Source organism: Salvelinus fontinalis, chromosome 34 (assembly GCF_029448725.1).
Source record: "Salvelinus fontinalis isolate EN_2023a chromosome 34, ASM2944872v1, whole genome shotgun sequence".
NCBI lineage: Eukaryota > Metazoa > Chordata > Actinopteri > Salmoniformes > Salmonidae > Salvelinus > Salvelinus fontinalis.
This window is the reverse complement of record NC_074698.1, coordinates 14,553,159-14,572,946: the sequence shown is the minus strand read 5'-3', so window position 1 is coordinate 14,572,946 and position 19,788 is coordinate 14,553,159. Positions and strand designations below refer to the sequence as shown.

At 43.1% G+C, this 19,788-nt stretch overlaps 2 protein-coding genes across 3 annotated transcripts; one reads left to right on the top strand and one right to left on the bottom strand.

Moving 5' to 3' along the window:
* The first annotated feature begins 5,357 nt into the window (after positions 1–5,357).
* Positions 5,358–10,710, top strand: LOC129833238 (epithelial membrane protein 2-like). Of its 2 annotated transcripts, none has more exons than XM_055897664.1 (5): positions 5,358–5,478; positions 7,783–7,865; positions 8,397–8,499; positions 9,306–9,446; positions 9,535–10,710. In XM_055897664.1, the coding sequence occupies exons 2-5, from the start codon at positions 7,788–7,790 to the stop codon at positions 9,696–9,698; spliced, it is 486 nt and encodes a 161-aa protein (XP_055753639.1). In that variant the 5' UTR covers positions 5,358–5,478; positions 7,783–7,787; the 3' UTR covers positions 9,699–10,710. The 2 variants fall into 2 exon arrangements, with proteins under 2 accessions (XP_055753639.1, XP_055753638.1); XM_055897663.1 differs by lacking the exon at positions 5,358–5,478 and adding an exon at positions 5,535–5,813.
* A 167-nt stretch (positions 10,711–10,877) lies between these two features.
* On the bottom strand, positions 10,878–19,535 carry LOC129833237 (germ cell-specific gene 1-like protein). The gene is made up of 5 exons (XM_055897662.1): positions 13,898–19,535; positions 12,589–12,636; positions 12,335–12,496; positions 11,817–11,928; positions 10,878–11,492 (listed from the first exon to the last, which is right to left on the bottom strand). Exons 1-5 carry the CDS (start codon positions 14,193–14,195, stop codon positions 10,988–10,990), a joined length of 1,125 nt encoding a protein of 374 aa, XP_055753637.1. The 5' UTR covers positions 14,196–19,535; the 3' UTR covers positions 10,878–10,987.
* Positions 19,536–19,788: the final 253 nt, after the last annotated feature.

Genomic DNA, 19,788 nt, shown 5'->3' with positions numbered 1-19,788 from the left:
CATAACCTGTATGTAGGTAGGACTGGAGCCTGAACAGATAGTTCAGCTCTTCTGTAACCCGTAGGGAACACAACATATGATCTATGCTTGGGATATGGGGGAGGGGAGTGGTTGGGGTATATGCAAATTAAAAACTAGCGTTTTTGCAGACGCTGTAGTGCTTTGGGGGGGAATAATACTGTAGTATTTACTATAATATCCGACAGTATACTACACAATCGAAGGATACTACAGTATGTAGTATAGTATTATACAGTATTCTACAAAATTCGAAAGTAAGCACTACATGATCGAGGGATACTACAGTGTGTAGTGTAGTATACAAAACAATTATATAGTAAGTACTACATATGATCAAGGGATACTACAGTGTGGAGTATATTATTCTACAGTATACTACAACATTCTATAGTAAGCACTACACGATTGAGGGATACTCCAGTGTGGAAAATAGTGTTCTATAGAATTGTATAGTAAGTACTATAGTAAACTGTAGTATTTTTGGTGTGGGAACTGCCCTGAAATGAACTTGGAATAATCTAGCAAATTTGTGCATCATAGGGATTTTATTTAGTGTTTCCTTTGTAATATCATCACTATAACCATTGCTATTATTGTCATAGTGACACAGTGCCACCACATGACAACATCAATGTTGATCATTATCAACCGAATAGTACAGTGGCATGAATTGTACGGACAGCAGTAGGCCTAAGAGTGACAGTGAAAAACAAATTCCACTGTACTTTCCTCTTTTATCAGGCATCTGCATACAAACTATTGTAATATTCAAGAAGGACAAGTAAGTAACAGAGGGATTTCATTGAAACTGAGCATAATGTACACTGTCTAACTGAACCACACTATTCAATAGGCTACATGAAGAGAGTGTACAGGGGGGGAGAGGTGGTTGATGGGCGAGGCAGAGTGATGACTCATATTGTGAGTTGCCTAGCTACCAACAGTCAGGAGTTGTTTTCTTTTCAACATTTCAAAGCAAAAAATATGTATGTCTGGATTTCATTGAGAGAAAAGAGGGAGAGGGGGTGGTAAACGAGGGCTGAGCAGGAAAAGGAGGGACAAAACAGTCAGAGAATGAGGAGGAGGAGGGTAGATCATGTGCAAACTAAGTGAAATGTAGCAATGTGAGATCTAAAAAAAAAGCCACAGGGTGGAAGTGACAGAGAGGGAGTGGATCTAGAATAAAACCCTGACCAGTCACCATGGAAACGGGTGGCTCCACTAAATAACAGGATTTCTTTTGTATTGAATGTAAACAGTTGTTGGAACAACCAAAACAACTAGTGGCTACATTTCTTATCAGTTTTCTGTTACTACATTGGGCTACATGTCCCATTAATATCTACATATCCCTGACAGTTGACTTTTTCTTCTTAAAAAAAAACAACAACAGACTGCTTTAAGACCTGTTGGAATTCCCCTTGCAGGGACCCACGTGAAAAAAATACTATAGTATTCTATGGTATAAATACTATAATATTCACTGTAGTGTTTTTGCAGACTTTACTGTAGTACACTGTAGTATTTATTATTATTATTAAATATATTTTTTGTACCTTTATTTAACAAGATAAGCCAGTTAAGAACAAATTCTTATTTACAATGATGTCCTACTGGGGAATAGTGGCCTTGTCAGTTGGCAGTGCCTTGTTCAGGGGCAGAACGACAGATTTTTACCTTGTCAGCTCGGGGATTCAATCCAGTTAACTATAGTATAAATACTGTAGTAAAAGAAAATGGTAGTATAAACTATGGTTATTTATGTAGTGCTTTTGCGGATTGTAGTATACAGTAGTATTTACTGTAGTATTTTTGCGGCCTGTAGTATGTATTGTAGTGTTTTTGCAGACATTACTGTAGTATTTAGCTTACTATAGTGTTTTTGTTTTATTATCTTAGACGTGGAGGCTTTTTCCTTCAGGAAACCTACTGGAGAAATACTAAAAGATCACATTTTCCATAACCTTTAGATAGTAGGACTGGGGTCTGAACGGATAGCTCAGAGCTTCTACTCTTTTCTATAACCTGTAGGTAACACAATACTGTATGTGGTCTATACTTGGCATGTAGGTTTCTCACTTATTTCTTGCTGGTATTACTGTAATATTTACTACAGTGTTTTTTGGGGGGATAATATTGAGTATTTACTATAGTATTCTACAGTACACTTCAACATTATATAGTAAGTACTACACATTATCGAGGGATACTACAGTTATAGTATAGTATTCTACAGTATAATACAGTTTCTATAGTAAGTACTGTAGTATTCTATAGGAAACTGTAGTATTTTTTAATCGTGGGGAGCATTGAGAAACCCCAGACGAATCTAAAGGAACCACAGACTGCCATAGTTTTGCCGTTACAGGCCTCAACTGATCACTGTCCCTATGATCCCCAGGGAAATCAGAGTGTTATGCAAAAGTAGATATAATCCCAAAATGATAATGACAGAGCAATTCAAATGCCATTCTAATTCTGGTCACGTATAGGGTAACACAAATCACAGGATGTCCATGTACTCTGCATAATGATATCATTTAGTTTCGAGGCTTACATAAAATCACATTGATGTATATGTCCTAGGACCTAGTCCAACTCTACCTGTTTCTGGCTTACCTATGATGGCACCTGGCTGACCTGAATGTTGCTCCACCTTAAGTAGGCTCATACGTCTCTTACTTTGGCTGGCTCTCCAGTGGCTTACCAGGTTCACCACATAATCACAGACCCCTACTACTTTACACTTTCCTCTTGAATTTTTCAGCCAGAATTGTGTCCCTGGGATCTCTAATGGAGGGAGTGACCAGATTTAGCAGCCCTCACTACACTAATATGGGTGGTAGCTGCACCTGGGCTGTTTCAAGGGGCTTGATCTTGCTTCTGAATTACTTGTGCATTACAGAGAATAATGTATGTGGAAGGAGCATGCCACAACATGGAGATCATGGGAGTAGCATCCTTCAACTGGCAGCAATGTTCCCTCTAAGCTGTGAGCACGTGTGCGGGCGTGCAGCTCCTTGGGACTGCCATGCAGAAGAAATATCAGCGTGCAGAGAAGCACGAGATTAAACTTTTCTCAACTTTCTAGAGTTTCCACCCTTAGTTAACACTATACATTAGCTGCTACTGTAGGCTGAAAGACAGAACAGCTATTACCATGTTAAAATGTTATGTGATGCATTTTCTCCATTGATTTTGATGGTAGGCCACTCTGGTAGGCCTACATTATGATCAGATAGCCACAGTAGCCTACTTGACCACTGTTAGAACTAACTTAAAGCGGGTACATCCTCAGTGTTCACAGTAAACGCTGAGAACAAATTCTGAAAACAGAATTTTCAAGTTTGCGTTCAACAGACCCAAAATTTGCTCAGTGATGAAAAGAAAATGAGAGGGAACATTGACTGGCAGGCATAGAATTAGACGGTCCATTTGCTCCAGGTGCTATTCCCTGTAGGATAGGGAGCTCCTTTCACCTTGTGTGGCTATGACATTAATCTGAGGGCCAGAAGGGTGTGATCGTGTGTGTGTGTGTGTTACAACGGCACTATGACGTCAGTGTGTACCTTACCTGTATAGGAAACCAGTCAAGCGACAAGTGGGAGTGAAGGGATGAGTGAGGGATGAGTATCCCAATAGCCTCATCCCAGTTAGTCAACAGTGGGTAGGGAGAGAGTTTCAACACACTGTTTTTGATACAGGCTATTATCTGTTCTGACCCATTAAACAGTTTTCTTTAAAATTACCCAGCAAATCCCCTACATAGCCTAGCTGTCTTTCTAAATGTAAACCTAGCAATCAGACATCCAGGACAGTCATATTGCTGTAGACAGACTCAGACAGGCAGAGACCGGGGAGAATAACACAGTTAACCACAGCAGATAATTTTACCATTGTAAAGCGATGTGCTTATGGTCACGCTTACTCCCCTTGGCATGGGGACACTGGAACTGTTTCACACGGCCGTGTGGAAATACTCTGTCAGTGAGCGGCCCTGGGAGCTCCTCAGCGTTGAGTCACAAGCGGCATGGTCTTTCTCAACGCTCCCAGAAGTAACCCACGCATTCTAACTTCTCATCCCACACAAGGCAAGGCGAGCCACAGCCACGCTGTAGACCCACCTTGGATCTGCCTTGAATATGAAGGAGCGAACACGTTCTTAATACAGTACATACAACACTTCAAACAATATCACAACTGTTCCAGTCTGCCTTTAGGGCATGTGTCAAACTCATTCCACAGAGGGCCGAGTGGCTGCAGGTTTTCACTCCACCTGATTGATTAATTAAGGTCACTGATTAGTAAGGAACTCCCCTCATCTGGTTGTCTAGGTCTTAATTGAAAAGATAAAAACAAACCGGCAGACACCTGGCCCTCCATGGAATGAGTTTGACACCCCTGCTTTATGGGCTCTGGTTTTTCCCGTTTTGATTAAGGAAGGGAAACGAAGGGCTGATTGTTGATGAAACGATCCCATTGGTCCTCTCAAAAGCTACACAGGCATGTTATTTGTTAATTTCACTGGGGCCCTGCCCAGCTCGGGACCAGCTTCCATAGGCAGACAGAGGCAGCAGGGATATATAGTAGGCCACACTGTACCCAAGCTAGCTTACCTCACCTGTCAGGTAGGTGGGGTCGATACACCCTGGGAAGAGGCAGGCTAGACAACTTTTCTATATTCCCTCTCTGCCTTTTTCTATATTTGAGGCCTAGCATTTGAGTTGCCTGTCCCTCTAGGGGCTAGGGTGTATCCTATTGGCTTTGTGACAGTCACAGCCTTAGTGTTTGGTGTGGGGAGTCTGCAGTACATCTTTAGAGGTTACTCCGCATTCCTTGACTTTGACCCAAGTGAGCAATGCTGTTTGTGGAACCGTATCCACCAATAACCCAGTATGTGACGTGCCCGGTGGATAATACTTTGAGGTCTGAGAGTCACTTGGCCAAACATGTCTGAAACCCTATCATTACCCTGTGACATCACCTGAGGCTGCTGAAGCACTCTGTATGTAGCACATTACCTCAGCAGAGGTCATCAGAAGTAGGTTTCTTTCACCCTACTTATATTGTCAGACTATTGTCCTAGATAGTGCACTATCTATCAATCAAGTGTGAATATAAGTTGTACTTGTGGGAAACCGGTTTCTCTCACTCGTTCTCATGCAAACACACAATCTCTTTTTCTCTCTCTCAGGCTATGACTTGCACTTGTTATCTCCTCCTCTCCCTCCCTCCCAACCAACTACATTCCTTCATCCTGACTATCCTCCCGGAGAGAGAGCTTTGGAGGCGGAATGGAGAGAGTGGGTGGGGATCAGGCAGAAACACTACACCCACCACGTCAGTGTGTGGAGATACAACAGCAACAATGTGGTCGCTCTGGCTACTACAGAGTCTCCATGGCAGCAGGGATTTGAATTCATGACAATATTTGGGGAGTTCCCCAAACATCAGTGGGTGAGTCAGTGTGCTTCCTCTGAGTACTCATGTATATAATGGCCTAAATAGACAGAGTGACAAAGACATAGCTAGAACATGAAAAACAAATACTCCACCACAAAGTTGTTGAAATAGTGGCTTTTGGGTAATTGCATGCATGTGAGACAGAGAGAGGGAGGAAAAAAAGGAGTGAGAGATTTTGGTGGGGTGTGGACTCGGAAAAGAGGGAGGGAAGTGGGTGGAGGTGTGGTTGTGAGTGTTTGTGCGTTCCTTGGCGGCGAGGGCTGAGTCTGACATTTGGAACGTAGAGAGCAGAAGGAATTGGGCTTCAACAGAAAGGCTACCATCAAAAAGTAAGTTGAATATTTGTGTTCTCTTTCAGAACTCTCAACTCTTTGACATGCTCTTCGTGTGTTTTTTAAATGATAATAGCCTATATAATAGCAAACATAATAGCCTATATGCCTGCCTTCTATTTTATTACTCTCAAGACTAATAAAATTGCACACAGTCAGTAATGTGAATTAATTAGAATTGTAGCTGCATGTCTTTTTTAATGCAAATGATACTGGTAGTTTATTCCTTTGCCAGGTAAGTTCAGTGTGGGCGTGTTCAGGTAATTGATCAGGTAGCTGGTTCTGAAACAAACATTACAAGGTGAAAATCCAAATGCACTGCAATTCTGAAACTTTAAGTATACATTAAGTTAAAGTTCATAATGTACACGCTTTAGCCCATGAAACCTGTCCTGTAATTTCTGGAAGATAGCTGAGTGCATGATGGAACTATGCTCCATCCTAGAAGGCAGGGAGTTTGTCATGAATTCAGTGTTTACTCTCTGTGACTCTGGCAAACTACTGAGGTTGGATAGGGTGTACTTTTTATTTCCTTCACATAACAGAACAGGGCTAAACTTCCCTCAGCGGCTGTCAGCTCAGACAGTCAGAGGTTTAATTGTCTGAGACTATCTCGAATTCCCACTTTATTTGTCTCTTCAGCACTTAGATGAGAAGCTCTCATATGAGAAATTACACAGACCATCTTTTGTGTACTCAAATATTTACACACAGTTGAGCTAACTAAGAAGTACTTGTTCCCAATTACAGTCATTTTGAAGTGTACATGGGCTGGAAACAACTTGGGGTGGGTCAGTGTTGATGTAGATCACATGTCTGGACCCAACCCAGACCAGCCCTTTATCCCAGAGAGGTTCTCTGCATTCCAGACTGGCTCTCGCCTCACTCTCTCCACACCCACCAGATCCCAAGCCGCTCTATTGCCAGTAGTAGGGGTGGGAAGGAACTCTAAAGTGTATCCGTGAGTTGTTCTCACAATAAGATTGTATTTAGGAAGAACAAGCATCAAGCAATCTTGCCTTCTCTCTACTGACAATGGCCATTCAAACAGTCATTCAGCTTTTTTTGTATTGTTTATGATCTTTACTGAATGAATAAATCAAATAATGGCCATTGTAATTGGTGAATTGAGATTGTTTATCAATATTTTGAGTTGAGCTGCCTAGCTAATCTGAATTGGTTAAGGCAGGGGTTCTCAAAGGGGGGTCATTCAAACCCACTAGCAATGGCTTGCAGTGGGTTCGCAGCCAGACCGGGGTCCGGTACATGATGAATTTACTATCACAAAAGGGTTCCCCGGCCCCATGAAGTTGAGAACCCCTGGGTTAAGGTGTGTGTATGTGTTTATTTGGGGGAGGTGGGGCAGGCAGGGGAGTAGGTATTTTGTGCAGTTATTTTAAGGAGTGGCGGTTTGTTGCAAGCTGCAAACAAGTTACAACTCATCTCCTGCTGACATTTCCCTCTTTATCCCTCTGATTTTCTCACTCTCTGTTTCCCAGGCCTATCACTACCTGGCTTGCCCAATCTCAAATCTCTTCCTCTGAATCCTTTAGATTCATTTTGTATCAAGTCTCCCCCCATGTCTGTTAGTGTGTGTGGCTATAACCCATCAGGAGTTATAAAGCCGCACCCTAAGGGGGTGCAGACTCAGACCTTCCATCATTACTGACTGCCTGTTTCAAAGTGCTGAAGCCAAGCTTCACAGTGCAGCCTTTGTCAGCATCCATATTTAATAATACAAATACATGAGATTTAAAGCATCTTTCAAGAAACCAAAGGACACTGTACAGCAAGAATACAAAACAATAGAGTATCGGATTCCTGTCACTCATGTTAAGCCCCGTGACAGTGTCTGTGTCCCCCAGTATCCCTTTATTTGATATAGTATAGAACGAGGAAGTGTTTGACCAACTTTTAACAAAATATATATATTTTCTCCCTCTCCCTTGTTCTGTCTTTCTCTCAGTCATCATGTTGGTTCTTCTAGCCGGAATCTTCCTCCTTCACCTCACTAGCATCATCCTCCTCCTAGTGGCAACTATCGACAATGTAAGTAATCCCCCACTCAGCTCTCTTCATGTTGACATAGCCCTGTGGAGCTACACATGAGTGCACATCTCTTTTACTATGTCTGTGGGGTGTTGAATCAAAAGATGAAAGCATGCTATGTTAGCCCTCATTGGCTCAGGCCTTTGGTGCTGTTCTGTCAGTGTTCCACTTTGGTATTCTGGACTACATTTCTGAGCTCACTCTCACCCCTGAAAGAAGATAGGTGACAAACAGGTTGGCCAGTGTTTCATCACTCTGTGTGTGTGTGTGTGTGTGTGTGTGTACCTGTGCTTTATCGTCAACAATGTGGCTGCATATACATGCTCTTGTTCGTGTGTGGGATTCCAGTGAGTGTTAAAAGGACTGTTGTAGTGAGAGGAGCATACCTGGCTGCTGTGGTATGCTGCTACGTTCTACCGATGTACATTCAACCCATTGACTGTTATCCCTGTGCCTGGATATCCAAATGCATCTTACAACACATGAACCTGTGGATGTCCATTGACTATCTCTCCTCTCTGTCCTGTCCAGGCCTGGTGGATGACAAAAACCGTGTCCACTGATGTGTGGGCCAGGTGGATACTGACCAATGGAACCTGGAGCTCCAACGATCTCCCCGGCCACTACCATCAAGGTAAGCCTGGGCCATACTGAACCGCTGGGCTAAAATGTAAGGAAACATTCTCTGTGGAAAAAAAACAGCACTGCAGGGAATTAGCATTGCTCCTGGATATACAGTATATGTAAATATCATCCTACACGTGAATTAAATGTTTTCTTTATGTCTCATGTCACCCCAAGATATACATTTTTGCAGCGCAGAAACAGGAACAGTGTAGTTTCTCCAGGATGTGGGTTTACTGAGCTGGAGGTTCGGTTGAATTCAGGGTAGAGCTCCATAACAACTGTCAGACTAAGCCTGTTATCTAACCTGTCTCTGTGTGTCTGTTCGTGTGAAGCATGATTGATCAGTAAGCACTCTATTGCCCAACGAGGGAGAACAATGCCATTTTCTCATAGAGGAAACTGAACAGAGGGTGTGGCAGGATCGGAGACAGGGTTGGGGCTGGGGGGGAGGTTCAGATTTGCTTATGTACGTACACTGAAAGTGCATTACAAATACATTGAGTATGTGTGGTCAAAAGTATGTATGTATGTAGCAATGTTGTATCTCTCATAAAGTGTTTTATTTGATTGCTGAGAAACCCTTTTACAACCTATGAAATGAACTCGTCTTAAATCCTCTCATAAATATTCCTTAGCACACAATTCTCCAGATTAAAATACTTTCATTGTGTCTCTAAAAAACAGAACTGCCCCTTTCACCTCTGCATTCCAGAGTGTGACACAACACTGTTTCGTTAACATGGTGTTAATTTCTGGGTGTGTCTGTTCTGTAAATAGTCCTTACTCAGTGTCTGTCTCTGTCTCCCTCTACAGAATACCTCCAGGCAGTACAGGCTAGCTCCATTCTGGCCTGCATATTCTCTTCCCTTGGCCTGTTTGTGTTTGTGGGACAACTCTTCACTCTGTCCAAGGGACAGAGATTCACCTTCTCTGGCATCTTCCAGCTCCTAGCCTGTAAGTATTGCCCTAAACACTTTCAATCTTCAACCTGTTAAACAACTAGTTCTGTCTTTGCTTGACCTTTGTCCCTCCCTCCCTCCAGGCCTGTGCATCATGATCGCTGCCTCCATCTACACAGACATCTTTCACAATAATGAATCGGATGGTTGGTATGGCCACTCCTTCATTCTGGCCTGGATCTCCTTTGCGTTCACCTTCATCTCCAGTATAATCTACTTTGTCCTGCGAAAGAAGACCGCAAACTAGAAGCAGAAGACTAGCCAAACACAAGGAACAGGCTCAATATCTTACGATCTGATCGTTTTTTGTACAATTGGGTATGGATATGAGTGTGGGATACAAAAGGGGAGAGTTGTTATCCACATGTTTTCTGGCTTGAATTTTGATTCATGTATCTCTTTTGGTTCCCACTGAAGTGTCTAAACATATGGATTTACATTGTAATAACTTACCTGTCCTGCCCACATAGCTATAACTTACCTGTCCTGCCCACATAGCTATAACTTACCTGTCCTGCCCACATATTACCAAGTCCATGTTTAGTTTTCAATATAACGTGGACAACATTTTCAAAGTTAATGAAACTTTTATAGCCCTCATTATATTTGTTGAAGGTATAGGGGAGTCAGAGTATAGACCGACAGTATCTCATTATTTCAGAATCATAGTCCTGAACTATTCTTGCTTACATTTGATTTATTTCTCAATTAGGCTCATAATAAAACAATGCCAAAACTCTCAAAACCAAATAGAAGAATGAATTGACTAGAGTGCCGCAAACAGAATCCAATTTCGGAAACTGTCAACCATCATTACCCCGTTTGACTTACAGCCCTACTATAGTGTGCTGAATAAGACAAAGAATATCATGTATTTGCCAATGTCCATACATGGAACATTAGTACTAACCTCACTGCTAACTGGACCCCTCCCCTTTTTAGTTATGTAATTATTTTTGCCAATTATTTTATGCTTTGTACCATTAGTCTTATAGTATAGATTAACTTCCATTTGTCTGAATCAACCTATCCCCCAGACACACCCATGGACTGGCAGACAAACCAACAGACGGATAGATCTTGAGTGCCTTGAAATCTGACAGAGCATATTTGCTCGCTGCACATTGAGATATGTGTAAATATGAACATGTTTGGTTCCACATTATGCTTTGTATGTCTAATGCAATTTTATTTTTGTTACTATTTCTTATCAGTATGATAATGATAATAATTTGTAATTAAACCTGATTTAAATGAAATTTCTCCTGTCATTGCTAAACAATTCAATATGAATCATAATCGGTGAAGGAGGACAGATTGCAGGAAGATGAATGATACCTAGTCACTGGTAGAGGGACACCACAGTGAAACTGACAGAAGGCATACTAGTCTGTGAATGAAATCACTCTGCACATTTTCACCAAGTTTTATTGACAGAATGCAAGTAGACAGAGAGCTTCAGACTACTTCACACTGATTTGCTCTGTCAAAATCCAAATGCATGTTGGCTCATAGGTAAGTATCACACACATACAGTCAAAGTGGGCTGTACTCCTCATCTGAGTACTCCCTCCCCTCTTCCTCCATCTCTCTGCCCCTGTCCTCTGAGTAGTACTGGGGTGTGTAACTGTGGATGGAGAGGGGCAGAGAGATGGAGGGAGAGGGGAGGGAGTGGCGGTGATAGGGGGACAGGGGAGCAGGGTGGGACGGGGGAGGTGGGAAGTATTCAGGGTGGGGGAGTGTGTAGCAGTGGGGGAGGGAGAGGGAGTGGGTGAGTGGACGGGGTGATGAGGTTGGGGGTGGCGAAGGGGAGTCATAGTAGGGTGACAGGGGTGAGAGTTCTGGAGATGGTGGGGACATGCAGGGGTGAGGGGGCGGAGGGCAGTAGTAGGGGGCCGGGGGTAGCAGGGGCTCTATGTCAGGGAATCGAGGGGGGTACAGGCGGGCTTTGCGCCTCCGCTCCATTACAGTCTTCTTGGTGTAGTTGTTGAGGGTGGAGACTCCTGACAACATGCAGCAGGTAAAGGCCAGCCATGCCACACTAAGACAGAAAAATGGTGTGTTAATCTGAACCCATGTGTGCAAGCCTACTATTGCAAACATATTCCATACCCTTATCTTACTAAAACACAATTGCTACAAGGCATATGTGATATTGCAATAATCTATTTGAGATGTACAGAAGTCTTTAACAGGAGCCCAGGCCTCATGAGAGTCCTTGAGATATCTCTCTTATTTAAAGGGGAAAATGTAAACACTTAAGCCCACTTGCTCTTGGAGACCAACGAATCAGGAGAACACACTGAAGATCAGAGAATAAGTAGTGGTACTGTAGTAAACAGTGTGTGTGTGTGTGCAGACTCACTAAAAGCCCCAGGAGTAGCCATAGCTGTGTGGTTTGAAGTCCTCTGGACCCATAGAGGCAGTAGTCTGAAACACCTGCATGAACATCATGTGAGCCACCATTCCCAGTAACCCTAAGAGAATAAAACAGAGATTCAATGGCAGACATTGAAAGCTTTTATGTGGATTCCATCAGAGAGACATTTTTATTTCTCATACAAGCACTGATTTCGCTAATAGCTTTATTAAAGAACGTTTTACTTGCAATGACTGTGATGTGTGGTTGTCTTATCTACCTTAGTTGGGACACACTGATTGTAAGTTGCTCTGTATAAGAGCTTCTGCTATATCAGGGTTTCCCAAACTCGGTTCTGCACGTTTTGGTGTTTGCCGTAGCACTACACTGCTGATTCAAATTATCAAAGCTTGATGACTAGTTGGTTATTTGAATCAGCTGTAGTGACGACGACTCAGAACCGAGTTTGGGAAACCCTGTGCTAATTGATTAAAAAAAGATAGAATCTAAATTAAAATGTGTACCTCCTAATATAGTGAAGACTGCAGAGTAGGCATTGAGGAGCTGTCCCCAGATCTGTGAGGGCCAAAAGGCATCCAGACACAACTGAAGAGACAGCAGCACACAGCTGATACACAGCAGCCCAACATACATGAGCTCCATTGACACCGACAACCACAACATTCCTGCAGGGAGAGAGAGGACGATTACAGTACAACTATGTCATGACTGTGCAATGTGTACCAACATACAATCTTGACACTGCAGAATAATTTACCTTTTTCACCTCCTGGAGTTAAAGAAAGAAAACTGCGACACTTTTCCTCTAAAAAAGAAAAGACATATAGCTATTTCATTAATAAAATCATGATCCTCTATCAGACAAGGTACATTTCTGTGTGGGACAGATTACGTACACAGTATCAGGAATAGTGGTCCTTGAGAAAACCTTTCTACCCAATGGGCACACCACGTCCTTTCAACTTGGATAAAAGGGTAATATTTGGTTTAGACAAACTATATTCACCGACTCAAAAAGACAGCCAAAAGTTTTTCCAATGTGTTATCACTGTGCTTTCAACCATCTAAAAGCACAACCAAATGTCAGATTTTTGGTTTATTTGTACTACAGATTGTGTTATCACTGTGTTTCATCTAACAGCAGAACCAAATGACCTGGATTGCAGTTAAATTACATTAAAAGGTAGGTTTAACAGAGAAAATGAAATGTAACCATACTTTATAAGTCATATATCATCACTAATACTTTTTAGGCCTGTATATCATCACTGTATTAGTGATGATATATGACATCTGCAAAGTCATCAAATGCTTTTGTTTCAATTCAACCAAAAGATAGACAACACATACAGTAGAGGCCTAGGGTTTCAAGCTTTGGTTGATTTGAAATGTAATCTTCAAGTTAATCATTAACATGTTGGATTCACGTCTCCATCTAAACCAAAACTTTAAGTTAAAGAACAGGACTAAATAAGTGCATTTAAAGTTTGATTGAATTAGATTTAGTCCTATTCTTTCATTTAGATATTTGGTTAAGATGGAGACTTGAATCCAACATATAAATGATTAATTTGGAGACAAATTAGCTCTATCAAGTCTTCTCCAGCCCCAGCTTTATGGTGTTGAGTCCAGTCAAGGCGGGGGGTTGAATAATATAAACCTTTCTCTCTATCTGATCATAATCCATAATTGAGTCATGCTGTTAGAATCTAAATCCCCCTGAACAGAGCACCGATAATAATCCTCTTTATAGAGTGCAAGAGCTCTCACACACACACACACACACACACACACACACACACACACACACACACACACACACACACACACACACACACACACACACACACACACACACACACACACACACACACACACCACCGTACCTGGACTCTCATTGAGTTTAATCTCACCAGTGATTATTTTCATTTTGATCCTCGCTTCCCATTGTTACATTACTGTGTGACTGCAACTCCCCCACTTTGAACCCACTATATTCAACTCTTGTGAACAATCCTAGAGGTATTAAAGTTCCAACCATCAATTTTCACCCCCCAAAGTCTCACCCCAGGCGTCAGTGTAGATGTTCTCCTCACAGCTCATCCACATGCCTGCATGGAAGGCAGGGAAGACAAAGCGGTCATCCCCCGTCTCCCAGGAGAACTGGATGGAGGTGGAGTTATGCGAGACCCCGGGCACAGGTATGCATTTGGTCAGTTTATTGGCAGAGCAGAGGGGCTTGGGGACCTTCTGACTGCCCTCACACCAGTAGGACGACAAGAGGGCCATGGCCCCCAGGACCAGAGACACTAGCGTCTGGAAGAAGGTGAGCTTGGGGGACCGCACCCTGGACAGAAACGACATGATGAAGGGAGAGAGAGGGAACCTGGGGTGGGAGGAGGTGTTAGAGAGGGGGAGAAGAGAGGAAGAAAGAGAGAAGTTGTATTTTCAACAGCAGGTCAAACACTCCCTCAGTCTATACTATATAATGACAAAAGGAGACGGGGCCACTTCAGACACAGAGACTCTGTCAGAGCGCTTAACATGACAGGAATCAAGGGCCTCCCGGGTGGCGCAGTGGTCTAGGGCACTGCATCGCAGTGCTAACTGCGCCACCAGAGTCTCTGGGTTCGCGCCCAGGCTCTGTCGCAGCCGGCCGGGACCGGGAGGTCCGTGGGGCGACGCACAATTGGCCTAGCGTCGTCCGGGTTAGGGAGGGTTTGGCCGGTAGGGATATCCTTGTCTCATCGCGCTCCAGCGACACCTGTGGCGGACCGGGCGCAGTGCACGCCAGCCAAGGGGGCCAGGTACACGGTGTTTCCTCCGACACATTGGTGCGGCTGGCTTCCGGGTTGGAGGCGCGCTGTGTTAAGAAGCAGTACGGCTGGTTGGGTTGTGCTTCGGAGGACGCATGGCTTTCGACCTTCGTCTCTCCCAAGCCCGTACGGGAGTTGTAGCGATGAGACAAGGTAGTAATTACTAGCGATTGGATACCACGAAAATTGGGGAGAAAATGGGATAAAAAAATAAAATAAAATAAAAACATGACAGGAATCAGATATGGACGTTGACAAAGGCTGCAATGTGAGGCTCGACTCCAGATCTCTGTTAAGATAGTTGAGAGAGAGTTGAGAGAGAGCATACGGAAAATATAAAGTATTCAGAGGAATTGACAACCCAACTGAAAGAAAACAATCTAATCCCCCAATGTCTTTCCTTGCTTGGACACCCCTCACCCCACTTTATTTTGACCTCCACACATAATTGGAAGAGGAAGTGTAAACTCTAACATAGCCTATTAGCTACAAAGGTAACTCCAAACACATTTTCAATAAGAGCAGCTGTTTAGCTCGTTAAACAAAGGTTAACCATGTGTTGGGAAACACTTATGTCGGAGTCCTGAAAGCTTACCAGCAGCCAGCAGCACTTTCCGTACTGGTAGCTTATTCGTAGGTGCTTTTTCAAAGCCTGTGAGAGACTCCAGTAAGTGTAATACCAAATACAGTATAAACTCTGTTTACAGTGCATTCGGAAAGTATTCAGACCCCTTGACTTTTCCCACATGTTACATTACAGCCTTATTCTAAAATGCAGGTAGCCTAGTGGTTAGAGTGTTGGGCCAATAACCGAAAGGTTGCTGGATCAAAAAACATTTTTGTATTAAAAAAAATATATATATTTCACTAGGTAGGCCAGTTGAGAACAAGTTCTCATTTACAACTGCGACCTGGCCAAGATAAAGAAAAGCAGTGCGACACAAACAACACAGAGTTACACATGGGATAAACAAACGTACAGTCAGTAACCCACTAGAAAAAATCTATGTATAGTGTGTGCAAATGAGGTAAGATTAGGCAATAAATAGGCTGTAGTGGCGAAGTAATTAAAATTTAGAAATTAAACACTGGAATGATAGATGTGCAGAAGATGAATGTGCAAGTAGAGATACTGGGGTGCAAAGGAGCAAAACATTTTATAAAATAAATAACAATATGGGGATGAGGTAGTTGAATCCCCAAGCTGACAAGGTAAAAATCTGTCGTTCTGCCACTGAACAAGGCAGTTCACCCACTGTTCTCCGGTAGGCCGTTATTGTAAATAAGAATTTGTTTTCAACTGACTTTCCTAGTTAAATAAAGGCAAAACCCCCCATTTAAATACCCCAAAATGACAAAGCGAATACAGGTTCGCAAATTTATAAAACATAAAAAACAGAAATACCTTATTTACATAAGTATTCAGACCCTTTGCTATGAGACTTGAAATTGAGCTCAGGTGCATCCTGTTCCAATTGATCATCCTTGAGATGTTTCTACAACTTGATTGGAATCCACCTGTGGTAAATTCAATTGATTGGACATGATTTGGAAAGGCACACACCTGTCTACAGTATATAAGGTCCCACAGTTGACAGTGCATGTAGAGAAAGAACCAAGCCATGAGGTCGAAGGAATTGTTCGTAGAGCTCCAAGACAGGATTGTGTTGAGGCACAGATCTGGGGAAGGGTACCAAAAAATGTCTGCAGCATTGAAGGTCCCCAAGAACAAAGTGGCCTCCAACGTTCTTAAATGGAAGAAAGTTTTGAACCACCAAGACTCTTACTAGAGCTGGCCGCCCGGCCAAAATGAGCAATCGGGGGAGAAGGGCCTTGGTCAGGGAGGTGACCAAGAACCCGATGGTCACTCAGAGAGCTCCAGAGTTCCTCTGTGGAGATGGGAGAACCTTCCAGAAGGACAACCATCTCTGCAGCCCTCCACCATTCAGGCCTTTATGGTAGTGGCCAGACGGAAGCCACTCCTCAGTAAAAGGCACATGACAGCGTCCCTGGAGTTTGCCAAAAGGCAACTAAAAGGACTCTCAGACCCTGAGAAGCAACATTCTCTGGTCTGATGAAACCAAGATTGAACTCTTTGGCCTGAATGCCAAGCGTCACGTCTGGAGGAAACCTGGCACCATCCCTTCGGTAAAGAATGGTGGTGGCATTTCCTTGAGTGGCCCAACCAGAGCCCGGACTTGAACCCGATCGAATATCTCTGGAGAGACTTGAATATAGCTGTGCCGAGACGCACCCCATCCAACCTGACAGCTTGAGAGGATCTGCAGAGAAGAATGGGAGAAACTCCCCATATACAGGTGTGCCAAGCTTGTAGCGTCATACCCAAGAAGATTTGAGGCTGTAATCGCTGCCAAAGGTGCTTCAACAAAGTACTGAGTAAAGGGTCTGAATACTTACGAAAATGTATATTGTGCAAGAGGGCAGGTATAGTTTGAGATGGATTACATCCCTAATTATATAACTGAATGACAAAGAATGGGAGAATACAAATCGAAACGATAGGAAGACCAGCAGGACTAGAAAATGTCAGCAATTACAGGAGAAAATAGCTTATCTGTTAATCCTTTAGAACAAATAATGTCAGAAGTGTTCTGATGTCAATGCTTCAAATGTTCATAAGCATTGACATCAGACAGTAAGGATCATTTGAAAGAGAAAATGGACCCACCTTCTTCAACCTGTCTTATTTCCTCTTTACCTTCAGTTCTTCATGTAGTGAGTGTGGATTGTGGTAGTATTTAATGGACTCCTATTCCTCTACCCATCTCCCCTCTCTCTTCCTCTCCATCAGATAGCATGTCAGTGATTCAGGGTGTTGACCCTCACACTAACCTATGTGGAGTGTGTGGCTGTCACTCTTCGTGATACCGCTTGGTCAGTAAGTCAGTGTGCTCAACCAAGCCTTAAGCTCCCCTCTTCTTTAATCTATTGATACAACTCTAAATCCACAGTGGACAACTCCATTCAATCTGTTCTCATTTTCATCTACTCTTCTACCCCTCCTGTCTTCCCGCTTTCTCTCGAACTGGCCACACTCTCCTAATACCACCAGTTTGAATATGTACCAGATATAGTGTACTAGCACAACAGCAACTTTCAAAGTAAAATGTATGACTTCACATCACTTGAACATTAATTACACCGTATGATGCATTTCATCTCACAAATAAGAAACTCCTGGACAAATTATATTCCCCCACAGACATGTTCCTGGTAGTTAGTCTCTGAGAGACTTTCCATAGAACTTTACCAGAATGGTAAATCTCCCATCTGTTTTTCTTCAGAACATCCTGAATAAATAGCATCTTTTTACTATTTTGTTTCTTGTAAGGTCTTGATTCAATCCGTAGCGCTGAAGATCTGCGCTGTAGCGCAATTGAAATGTAAAGGCCCAGCGCAGTCAAAATTCTGTTTTGCCTGTGTCTTATATCATATTGTACAACAGCTGTAAAAGCGTGGGAAAAAATATGATCCGTGTTATTTACTTATAGTTTCTGGTTGAAAATACACTGAACAAAAAATATAAACACAACATGCAACAATTTCAAAGATTTTACATAGTCACAGTTCATATAAATAAATCAGTCAATTTAAATAAATTCTAATCTATGGCTTTCACATGACTGGGGCGAGGATCAGAAAAACAGTCAGTAACTGGTTTGACCACCATTTGCCTCATGCAACGCGACACATTTCCTTCAAATAGAGTTGATCAGGCTGTTGATTGTGACCTGTGGAATGTTATCTCACTCCTCTTCAATGGCTGGGGGAAGTTGCTGGATATTGGCGGGAACTGGAACACGCTGTCGTACACGTCGATCCAGAGCATCCCAAACATGCTCAATGGGTGACATGTCTGGTGAGTATGTAGGCCATCGAAGAACTGGGACATTTTCAGCTTCCAGGAATTGTATACAGATCCTTGTGACATGAGGCCGTGCATTATAATGCTGAAACATGAGGTGACAGCGGGGGATGAATGGCACGACAATGGGCCTCAGGATCTCGTCACGGTATCTCTGTGCATTCAAATTGCCATCGATAAAATGGAATTGTGTTCGTTGTCCGTAGCTTATGCCTTCCCATACCATAACCCCACTGCCACCATGGATCACTCTGTTCACAACGTTGACATCAGCAAACCGCTCGCCCACACGCCATACACACCGTCTGCGCGGTAGTTTAAACCGGGATTCATTTGTGAAGAGCACACTTTTCCAGCGTGCCAATGGCCATTGAAGGTGAGCATTTGCCCACTGAAGTCAGGTACGATGCAGAACTGCAGTCAAGACCCTGGTGAGGACGACGAACATGCAGATGAGCTTCCCTGAGACGGTTTCTGACAATTTGTGCATAAATTATTTTCATCAGATGGCTGGTCTCAGACGATCCCACAGGTGAAGCCAGATGTGGAGGTCCTGGGCTGGCGTGGTTACACGTGGTCTGTGGTTGTGAGGCTGGTTGGACGTACTGACAAATTCTCTAAAACGTCATTGGAGGCGTCTTATGGTAGAGAAATTAAGGCAAAATTGTATGGCAACAGCTCTGGTGGACATTCCTGCAGTCAGCATTCCAATTGCACGCTCCCTTAAGACATTTCTGGCAATGTGTTGTATGATAAAACTGCACATTTTAGAGTGGCCTTTTGTCCCCAGCACAAGGCAAAGGAGAAATGCTAACAGGGACGTATTTAAAATCTATATACTGTATATTTATTTAACTAGGCAATTCCGTTAAGAACAAATTCTTATTTACAATGACTGCCTACCCCGGCCAAACCCTAACCAAGACAACGCTGGGCCAATTGTGCGCCGCCCTATGGGACTCCCAATCATGGCCATTTGTGATACAGCCTGAAATCGAACCAGGGTCTGTAGTGCCACCTCTAGCACTGAGATGCAGTGCCTTAGACTGCTGCACCACTCGGGAGCCCCGTAAACATGTTGTGCCAAACAAGCTTTATGTGTTTATGTAACATTTCTGGCTGCATTGGGCCTTTAAAAAGGTCATTTCCATTTGAGCTGACATATGCAGTGTTCACCGTGAATGCAGTCTCCGTGAACACAGGAACATTGCCTTTAAATTTCAATCATCCTGTAGTGCGGATCTTCAGCGCAACG

Coding starts and splice junctions, on each gene's coding strand:
- LOC129833238 (XM_055897664.1), top strand. CDS start 7,788: ATGTTGGTTCTTCTAGCCGGAATCTTCCTCCTTCACCTCACTAGCATC. Junction 7,866..8,396: donor TAGTGGCAACTATCGACAAT/GTAAGTAATCCC, acceptor TGTCCTGTCCAG/GCCTGGTGGATGACAAAAAC. Junction 9,447..9,534: donor CATCTTCCAGCTCCTAGCCT/GTAAGTATTGCC, acceptor CCCTCCCTCCAG/GCCTGTGCATCATGATCGCT.
- LOC129833237 (XM_055897662.1), bottom strand. CDS start 14,195: ATGTCGTTTCTGTCCAGGGTGCGGTCCCCCAAGCTCACCTTCTTCCAG. Junction 12,637..13,897: donor CATCTACACTGACGCCTGGG/GTGAGACTTTGG, acceptor TTTCTTTTTTAG/AGGAAAAGTGTCGCAGTTTT. Junction 11,493..11,816: donor GGCTACTCCTGGGGCTTTTA/GTGAGTCTGCAC, acceptor TTTCTGTCTTAG/TGTGGCATGGCTGGCCTTTA.